We start from the raw sequence: 11,431 nt of genomic DNA, 5'->3' as shown, positions 1-11,431 counted from the left end.
GAAACTCACACCAAAAGATGAGAATAATTTCTATTAATTTATTTGCTTGGTATATTTATTCTCACCAAAATAAGAAAATATAATCCATCTTTTTGGTAGGTTCCAACACTTTTTTAAAATAAAGTAGTTTCTCTATATCTATTTTTTTGGTGAGTTCCACATCAATTAATTTTTTATTCTCATTGTACTCAATTTTTTTTATTCTCATTGAAATACAGCCGAACACTTGCTCCGAAATAATTTTAGTAAAGTCGAATTTATAATTTTTTTGTTCTACTAGTTTTCATTTTTATTGAGTAAACAATATTAGATTAATAAAAGTGTAAGTAATCATTCTAGCAATTGCAGCATCATTACAAGTCAAAGTACATTGACCAACAAACAATATTCAATATTTAAATATTACCTTCGTAGAAAACTAGATTAAAAGGGAAAATATGTATGGAACAACCATTACTATTCATTATATATTATAAATATCATAAAAATAGATGTTCAATGCTTAGTGTCTTAAAAGTCACATGTCATTTTTTATATTGTTTATTTACTTTGTAATAATTCATGTTTGGTGTCCATGTAAGTTCACATCCTACTTGTCACTTTGTCTATAAATAGTGGAATTTTGAAGTGGATTTCTCACCAATTATTTGTCATGGGTACTCGATGCCGAAATTCACCTGGATGCTATGAACTTAAGAGAAACAATTAAAGAAGGAAATACAACATCCAGGACAAAACAAATATTATGATTTTCCTTCGTCATCATCTTCACAAGGGATTAAAAATGAAATATCTTACAATAAAAGATCTCCATATCTTGTGAAAATTTTTTAAAGAAAGGTATGATCATCAAAAGACAGTTATTCTTCCTAAAACCCATTATGAGTGGATGCATTTGAGGCTACAAGATTTTAAATCAGTAAGTGACTACAATTCCGTATGATTTAAAATCAGTTCAAAATTGTTGTTATGCGAAGAAAAAATTATTGAAGCTGATATGTTAGAGAAGATATTTTTTACGTTTCATGTCTCAAATATGCTCTTGCAGTAGCAATATCGAGCGAAAGGTTTTAAACAATATTCTGAACTAATTTCATGTCCTCGAACAAAATAACAAGTTATTGATGAAGAACCACGAATCTCGACCAACTAAAACAACACTATTCCTTGAAATGCATGGTGTGAATGTTAATAATCGTGGTCGAGGTCATGGTCGTGGTTGTAATCGAGGTCATGTGGTAGAGGAAGAAATAATTATTATTTTCGTGGTGGTCGTTCTAATCATTTAAATTTAAAAAAAAAAACCACACAAAATGATGATCATAAAAGAAAAGCTCCACAAAATAAAAGTTCAAAGAGTGTTAAAATAAATGCTTCCGATGTAGAAGGATTGGGCATTGGTCATGTACCTGTTGTACGTCAAAACACTTAGTTGACCTCTATCCAGCCTCCCTAAAGGAAAAGGAGAAAAGCAAATTTTGCATACTAGGATAATGACATATTTGACCCATCTCACATGAAAAATTTGTATGTGGCAAACTTTTTTGAAACTCCTGAAGAGAAAATTGACACAGTTGGTAGAACATCAAGTATTGCTTTTGACTTTGAGAATATCTAGACTTAATGTTGATGTTTTCTTTTATTTAATTTTTTTATAGTAACTTTTGCATATTTTATGTGTTTTTTTTCTTATTGTAAATATTTTCTTGTAGTGAAGAAACATGGATCATTTCCATATGTTGGGTGTTTAAAAAATGAGCAAAGAAGATCTATGTCTCGCAGACAGTGCAACTACACACAGAATACTTACAAATAAAAAATATTTTTTCAAATTGACAATGTTGAAAGCAAAAGTAAATACAATATCAGGTTCTGCAAACCTGATCAAAGGTTCTGGAAAAGCAAATATTATTTTGCCTAAAGGAACAAAATTTACAATTGACAATGCATTGTTCTCTAGGCAATCAAAGAGAAATCTTTTAAGTTTTAAAGATATACATTGCAATGGTTATCATATTGAGACTTATCGTAAGAATAATGTGGAATATCTATATATTATCTCTACTGTCTCAAATGAAAAATGTATATTGGAAAAATTGTCTGCTTTATCTTCTGGATTGTATTATACTTATATACAAGTAATTGAAACATATGAAACAATGAACTTGAAATTCATGAATCCAGACATATTTATAATTTGGCATGACTGATTGGGTCATCCAAGATTCATAATGATGAGGAGAATAATTGAGAATTCAAATGAACACTCATTGAAGAACCAGAAGATTCTTTAATCTAATGAATTATCATGTGATGCTTGCTCTCAAGGAAAATTAATAATTAGACCAGCACTAGTTAAAGTGGGGACTGAATCACCTGCATTTTTAGAACGAATTCGTGGTGATATATATGGATCTATTAACCCACCAAGTGGATCATTTAGATATTTTATGGTATTAATAGATGCATCCAATAGATGGTCACATGTGTGCTTATTATCAAGTCGAAATCTTGCAAGATTACTTGCTCAAATAATTAAGTTAAGAGTATAATTTCCTGATTATACAATTAAGACCATTCGTTTTGATAATGCTATTGAATTTACATCTCAAGTTTTTTATAATTATTGTATGTCAATTGGGATAAGTGTTGAACATCCTGTAACCCATGTTCATACACAAAATGGTTTAGTAGAATCATTCATAAAACGTTTGCAATTAATTGTAAGACCATTCTTATGAGAGTTAAGCTTCCTTCATCTGTATGGGGACATGCTATTTTACATGCAGTGTCACTTGTACATATTAGACCAGTAGTTTATCATAAGTACTCACCATTACAATTAGCTTATGGTCATGATCCAAATATTTCCTATTTGAGAATTTTTGGGTATGCAGTATATGCTCCAATTGCTCCACCACAACGCACTAAGATGGGTCCCCAAAGGAGGTTAGGAATATATATTGGATATAATTCCCCATAAATTATTAAATATCTTAAACTCTTGACGGGTGATGTATTTACTGCACGATTTGCTGATTGTCATTTTAATGAGACATATTTTCCAACATTAAGGGAGGAATTAAGAAATTGGAAAAAGAAATTACCTGGAATGTATCGTTATTATCTCATTTAGATTCCCATACAGATCATTATGAACTTGAAGTTCAGAAAATAATTCATTTGCAAAATATAGAAAATCAATTACCAGATGTATTTATAGATGCAAATAAAGTAACTAAATCACATATACCAACTGGAAATGTTTCATTAAAAATTGAATCCCCAATACAACAAGTTGTCGCTAATGAGTCTAGCCAGAAGCGTGGTAGACCAGTAGGTTCTAAAGATAAAATTTCTCAAAAATGAAAAATAATTAATAGTAAAAAAATACTTGGTTGAGAATGTAAATACTCAAGAAGAAATCCTCAACATGACTAGTGAGAAAGTGAAATACTTAAAGATAATAATGAGATTTCAATAAACTATGTTATGACAGGAAAAAGATGGAATCGAACTAATGTAGTTATTGACAACATTTTTGCATATAATGTTGCTCTTGATATTATATCTGAAAATGAGGATCCTGAACCAAAATCTGTTGAAGAATGTCGACATATAAAAAATTGGCTTCAATGGAAAGAAACAATCGAGGCAGAATTAAATTTACTTTCAAAATGGCGGATTTTTGGACCAGTAGTTCGAACACCAGAAGGTATCAAACCTGTGGGGTACAAATGGGTTTATTGAGAAAAAGAAATGAAAATAATGAAGTCACAAGATATAAAACAAGACTAGTGCACAAGGTTTTTCACAAAGACCTGTTATTGATTATGAGGAGACATATTCTCTAGTGGTGGATGCAATTACACTAAGATATTTAATTGGCTTGACTGTGCATAAAAGTTTGGATATGCATCTTATGGATGTAGTCATAACATATTTATATGGTTCTCTTGATAATGATATTTATATGAGAATCTCAAAAGGATTTAAGGTATTTGAAACATATACATCAAATTCCCAGGAATGGTATTCAATAAAGTTACAGAGATCATTATATAATTGATCAGGACAGATGTGGTACAATCGCTTGAGTGGATATTTATTGAAAAAATGATATCAAAATATTCCAATATGTTCGTGTGTTTTTATAAAGATATCACAATCAAGATTTGTTATTATAACTATATATGTTAATGACTTGAATCTAATTGAAACTCTTGAAGAACTTTCAAAGGAAATAGAATATCTTAAGAAAAAATTTGAGATGAAAGATCTTGGAAAAACAAAATTTTGTCTTGGTTTGCAAATTGAGCATTTAGTAGATGGAATATTCATTCATTAGTCAACTTATACAGGAAAAATTTTGCAAATATTTTATATGGACAAAGCACATCCATTAAATATTCCAATGAAAATCCGTTCAATGAATATAAATAAAGATATGTTTCAACCTCGAGAAAATAATGAATAACTTCTTGATCCTAAAGTACTATATCTTAGTGCAATTGGTGCACTTATGTATCTTGCTAATAATACAAGACCAGATATTGTATTTTTAGTAAATTTATTAGCTAGATATAGTTATTCTCCTACAAAAAGACATTGGAATGGAATTAAGCATAAACTCTGTTATCTCCGAGGAACAATCGATATGGGCTTGTTTTATTCAAATAAATCAAATTTTGATCTAGTTGGTTATGCAGATTATGGATATTTATCTGGTCCACACAAAGCTAGATCTCAAACAAGTTATCTGTTCACATGTGGAAGAATTACTATATCATGGCGATCGGTGAAACAGACCATAACGGTCACTTCCTCAAATCATATTGAATTTTTTGCAATTCATGAGGCTAGTTGAGAATGTATATGACTAAGGTCAATAACTCAGTACATTCGTGAAAGATGTGGTTTGTCTTCTAATAATAATCTTCTAACAATATTATACGAAGACAACACAGCTTGCATAGCTCAAATCAAAGGAGGATATATTAAAGGAGATAGAACAAAACATATTTCACCGAAGCTTTTCTACACTCAGGATCCTAAAGAAAATGACGACATCACGATACAACAAATTCGTTCAAAGGATAACCTAACAGGTTTATTTACAAAGGCATACCAATCGAAACTTTTGAAAATTGGTACACAACATTGGAATGCGGCGACTCAGAGATCTTAAGTGATGTTTTAGTGATGGGAGTAAATATATTGTATTCTTTTAGAAGTATGTATTATATGAAATATGTATTTTTTTTCCCTTCATTAGGGTTTTTTCCCATTGAGTTTTTCTTAGTAAGATTTTTACGAGACATATTTTATATATGAGCATCTAAGAGAGAGTATTATAAATATCATAAAAATAGATGCCCAATGCTGAGTGGTCTAAAAGCTATGTGTCATTTTTCATATTGTCCACGTACCTTATAATAATTCATGGTTGGTGTCCATAAGTCCACATTCTACTTGCCACTTTGCCTATAAATAGTGGCATTTGGTGGATCTCAAAAGAATGCACATTGGTGAGAAATCCACTTCAAAATTCAATTAATTTTTATATTATCTAATTTTATAATTTTAGTTATTTTATTTTACATTATATTATATTTAATTATTATTATTATATTATGTTTTCTTCATGTCCGCCATCCTGACGTGATCTTCTATTTCACAACGTAAAGAACATTTTTTATTACTAAGATTTATAAACTTTGGTCTCCTTTAAAAGGTTGATATCAATATCTTAAGTTTAAATGTTGANATTATATTATATTATATTTATTATTATTATATAAATATTATATTATATTTTCTTTATATTCGTGTTTTCGTCGCATTAGATATTATTTTGACACAACATCAGCATGTCACTGAAATTGTAGATAATGATGGAGGTGATCAGACCCCACATGTCTACAAGCCTTCAAAATAATAATAATAAAAAATCTTTGTCGCATCTCATTATCAAATATATCACCTACGCTACTATACAAAATAACAAAATTGAAACAAACTTTATTTTTACGAATAATTGTTCCACTTCTTTTTTTATTTCCCCTTTTATAAACAAACTTGTAAAAGAAAAACAGGGGAAGAAAAATAAGAAAAAGATGGGGAGAAATGGATTAAAAAGGAAAAAGAAACTTTCCACGTTTGATTGTGGAACACCACAGCGGCCTAATGTCTGGAATTTTGCTATGTGAAGACATGAGGAATCAGAAACAGCTCATGCACCCACATACCCCATTTTGGGCTATGGGCCCTACGTTTTTTACCCTTTTTATTATTTAAAAAAAAAAAAAAAAAAAAAATTGAAAAGGTCCCAAACGGCATCGTTTTGTCAACTTCACTAGTGAAAGATTAGGTTAATTGGTCGTGTGTCGTGTCCGGTTGCCATAGGCCCGCAAAATCGATCGCAATCTAAGAAAACCCGTTTTCAATTCAATTCAATTCATGCATGCACCACTTCATTACGACATGACGTTTTAACTTTGCCTTCCCTCAACCTTCATTTCATTTTCTTCTCTACCACTATTTTATTGTTAATTATTTCTAATTTCTACATCTATCATTCTTATGATTGATTAATTTTAGCCTATCACCTATCACAACTTATGTTTTTTATTTGCCACAAATGTGCTTTTATAATATCTATTATTAACTTTGATGTTAAAAATCGATTCTTCCACTTTATTATTGTAAAAAAAAAAAAAAAAAAACCATATGTTTTTGTTAAGAATGTTGGATTCATTATTACTATGATTTCCAAATTTGAGATTCACTTAATTCATTTCAACTTCTATTCACGTTAAATAGTAATGATTCAAAATATCTCATTTTACACTATTTTAGAAATCGACGTAAGGATATACACACTGTCTTAGAGAGACTCGATGAAATAGACATATCTATAAGCAAATTCATTTTATATAGTTTTTCTTATCAAACTAGAAGTTACCAACATCATCATGATAGAGGTTGTATAATGCAAGAGAAGAATCATGAGTGAAATGCATCAAGGAGTTGAAAATAAGCTTACATCTAGAGATTCTCGAATAAGTCAATCTTCCAAATGGACTAATCGTATTCTAAGGTGCAGTATTGAAGCAATTAACCTATTGGTAGTGGCTTTTTTTTTTGGCTAAAACTTTCAAGCTTTTGTTGTAATTACTAGGGTTAAAGTTTCTATTGGATCCCAATTTAAAATTTTCTACTAACACCTAACCTTTTGGGAGGGGAAAAATGTAAGATCTCCAATAAAAATTGTTGTTTTTAAAAAGTAGTGTTGTGAAATCGGTTAGATATATATATTGAATGAGCTAGCTATATAATAACAAAAACCAGCTAGGTGGATGGTGAACTAATTTTAATCAGCCTCCTACTTGTCCCTAGCTACACGAACTCCCTAGCTACTTGGTCTAAGATAATTATATTAATCCTAGGCCTTGTGTGCTTCAATTCATTGTTAAATTGGTTCATATTGTACTTTCAAATAGTCAACCTCACACAGTTACTGTTTTTTTTTTTTTTTCCTTCTTTTTTTTTAAGAACTCCAAAGCTCCATATATAGTTGATAAAATTATCAGTTGAGTGTTATGAACTTTAAGAGGTTCTACCTAAAAAAAAGTTTCTAAATATATGTACCCTTAAACTTTTACGAGTATTTGGATGACTACAGTAAATATTATTTCAAAACTCTTAATTAGCTACAGTCAACACTAAAATCTCATTTACTACAGTATTTACTATTTGCCATAGTTTTTACTATTTTACGTTAATCAATTTTTTATTCTTTACTATAGTGTTTACTATTTCTTTCTAAAACTAAAATAATTTATACCTCAAATACATACTATTATAACCAAAACTAAAATAATCTACACCCCATATACAAACTATTATAACCCAACTATATAATAATTTAGGACTATAATAGTCAACTTTTTGCCCCAAACGCCCTTAAAGTTGTATGTAAATATTATTATAAGTATTATATGTCTTAACAAAAGTTTGGTATTTAATGGGTATATTGTTAACTCCATCAATTTAATATTTATTTATCTTGCTAAATATATTATCTAAAAAATTAAAAAGCAAAATGACTTTAGGCACAAATCAAGCTGGTGGTATTATTCGAAGTATAGGACTAAACAAATACAACTCCCAAACTTCTAATTTAACCTTTTAAAATATTAGTATTTTTATATGAAACATTAAGAAACTTAGTCAAATGCTTCAAATTATTTATATGACCAAATAATAGAAAAGTAGGCATAATTTAACCATACATTTTTTTAGACATTGATATAAAACATTATTCCCCAAATAAATTATTACTCGTGGTTCACTTACTAAAAACTCTCTTATTATCTTTATAGTTCCAAGGTAATTCAGTTGTTTAAGGTTGATTTCACTTGAAAGACCTCAAAATTATTAGAAATAATTATATATTGAAAAATCCAATTTAAGAAAAGATAAAAGACAAGAAAACCATAAGAGATAATTATGAGAGTTACATTTTAGTACAAAAATCACAGGTATGTAGAGAATTGAGCCTCCAACTTTCATGGAAAAAGTCAATTAATCATTGAGTTAAACTCGTTTCGACGAAATTCACATATTTTGATTTCATATAAACATCCCAAAACATAAATACACAAATATATATATATATATATGTAATGTTCATCAAAACAACAATTCCAAGCTGGTGGTAATACAGGGCCAATATAAGCATCAGCAAAAAGCTGAAAAAGCCCTGCCCAAAAAAACACAGCTCAAAAAAAAGAAAAAAGGAAATTAATTTATTTGGAGCGGAAAAAGAAAATACTGAGTTCTTGACCAATGCTTCCATTTGGGTCTCTCAAATGAAAGGACTCAGAATCTCCCGACGCCCCACAAACTCTATCGAAATTCCCTCTCAAATACATCAAATAATCATCTTCACCTTCCATAATTCCGGCGCCTTCCGCCACCGTCCCCAACCGCCGCAGCGTCTCCACCTCCGCCGCCGAAGCCCGTCGCCTCAAGCCATACCCAACTTTCCTCCCATTGAAATACATACTCCACGCCGGCGAAGACAGAACCGACCGCCCCCCGGAATTCGCGGCGGCAGTGGAAGTGGATTCGAGTGCGATTCTGAGGACGCCGCCTCCCATTTCCCTGGCGAGAATGGCGGTGGGGACCGCCAATTCGAGGAGGAGAATTGGGTTGGTTGACTTGGAGCTTGTTTGAATACAGAAGTTAACTTTTCCTCGCCGGTAACCGAAGATGGTGCCGGTGACGGAATTGGCGGCGGAGGAGGAGATGGAGGGGGGGAACATGGGTTTTGAGGAATATATGGGTTGTTGTTCTTGATCTTCAGAGAAGGCGCAATTACAAGTGGGGATGAGGAATTCGATTAGAGATCGGAAGAGCTGCCATGAACGGACTTGTTTCTGGCAGTCCACGGCGGCGACGTTGACGGCGGGGTAAGTGGCCATATATATAAAAATATATGGTGGAAAAACGTTTTAAGTAATCAGAGAGGAAAAAAGAAGAAAGATATAGATACAAGTTTTGAGGGTATAGTGTGGGAGTGAGGGTTTAAAAATATATATATAGTGAAAGGAAAGGCATAAATGAAAAGGGAAAGTTTTATTTTTCATTATTATTCAACATTTTTCTCTCAAATTGGATGATGCCCCACGTTCACATCGACCTTTTCTGCAAAATCCAAGGATTAATGCCTCGACGTCTAAATTTTGGGTCAGAAAAAGCTACCTTTTTCCCTTCCTTTATGTATAAAATAAAAAAACATATTTGTTATTTTGGAGGATTTAATTATTTTGTTGTTTAATTTTTAAGTTAAACTATAGTAAATTGTCCTTAACTTTATACTTCATTTGAAAAATATAAATAAACTTTCGAAATTTTCTATAATAGAGTTTTAGAGAAAAGTTTGAAAAATAAAGGCTTACATTTTGTTAAGAACAATATTACATCATTCCTTAAAACATTAAAACAGCAAACAAACACATCAAAATTTCGTAATCTAGTGCGGTAAAATACTACTTGCATCTGGGACAGTGTGCCCAAGAAAGATAACTTCACTAATATTAATATTAAGTAATTACAATGTTGTACTTATCTATAAAAACAACACAATTATAGTAACATCCATAAAACTTAATCACTCAAATGATCTACTAGGCTTCCCCTAGATGTGAGACTTTCTCTCATTGAAGGCTCCATCTAAGTGTGAGTATTAGTTAAAGATTATTTAGGCTCCCCAGAATGTGAGACCTCTCACAAAAACTTTTATCTTTCCCTCTCAAATGAAGACTTGAATAACTTAGGCTCCCCTAAGCTTGAGGATCCATTCTCAAGATGTTAAGGAACAAATCGATATGGCTCGAAGTAAACCTCCAAACTTACAGTAGCACAACCTTCGTCTCTTCAAAGATCGACACACATTTGTGAAAAATTCTTACAAGACAATGACACTCATAATTCTCATGAAACGACCAACATTTGATCACTAATAAAAATTCCTTAAATATGCATAGTTGAAAACCAAGAGTGCTACCTTAGTTCCCAAAACAAATGCGGTCACGAAAAGTAGGAAATCTGCAAAATAGAACTACCAACAAATTTTTTCAAATAATGAAAATATATTTGGTAGGATTAACATTTCTAGAGTCAATCATATGCCTGATATAATAGATGCAAAGACAATCTGAGTAACATCTACCAGACTTAAACAAATATTGCCAATTACACAACATCTCTAACAAAGTTTTAAAATACTCTTGTTGTTAGTTTTGGAGAGAAATGATAGTTAGTATTTTATTTTAAAAATACCTGTAAATTTTCAAAACTTTCAACAATATTATTAAACTTACTTTTTTTAAAACAAAAAAGATATTTACCTTAATCAAAGGGATAGTTTTAGAGACCGAAGAATAAATGAAAGAGGAATAACTGTGTATGGAAGAAAAGAGGAAAAAATAGGAAAAATAAGAAAGTTTTAGACACATTGAAGCATATGAGAGAGAGAGAAAATAGGAGAGGAATATGATAAGTGTAGTTAAATATTTCCGTCCATATATAAATGGTAACAACATTTGTATTAAGTATTAATATAACTTTGAAAGTTAAATATATTTTGAAAATGAGATACTAACCGTTTCAATCTATATATTAATGAAAATACCTTCTTTTTTTTTTTTTTTTTTAAGTTTGAGTGCATTATTAATACATTTAAAAGTTTGGAATATTTTTAAAATAAAATATTTAACGATTTCCATTTAAACTAATAGTAATGATACATTGTATTTTTTTAAATTTTAAGAATATTATTGAAATCCTTAAGGAGTATTTGTTTTAAGGATTTGGAATGTGGGTTAGGCATCTAAAGCTCAACCATTGTTTTGGGCAAAGGTCT

The 11,431-nt window shown here is 30.6% G+C and overlaps 1 protein-coding gene across 1 annotated transcript; it reads right to left on the bottom strand.

Moving 5' to 3' along the window:
• Positions 1-8,650: 8,650 nt before the first annotated feature.
• LOC120074134 (protein MIZU-KUSSEI 1) lies at positions 8,651-9,592 on the bottom strand. The gene has a single exon (XM_039027150.1). The coding sequence runs from the start codon at positions 9,486-9,488 to the stop codon at positions 8,811-8,813; it is 678 nt and encodes a 225-aa protein (XP_038883078.1). The 5' UTR covers positions 9,489-9,592; the 3' UTR covers positions 8,651-8,810.
• Positions 9,593-11,431: the final 1,839 nt, after the last annotated feature.

This window comes from Benincasa hispida, chromosome 3, assembly GCF_009727055.1.
Source record: "Benincasa hispida cultivar B227 chromosome 3, ASM972705v1, whole genome shotgun sequence".
Classification (NCBI taxonomy): domain Eukaryota; kingdom Viridiplantae; phylum Streptophyta; class Magnoliopsida; order Cucurbitales; family Cucurbitaceae; genus Benincasa; species Benincasa hispida.
Note: the sequence above shows the minus strand (reverse complement) of the source record. Positions and strands in the feature narration are given on the sequence as shown.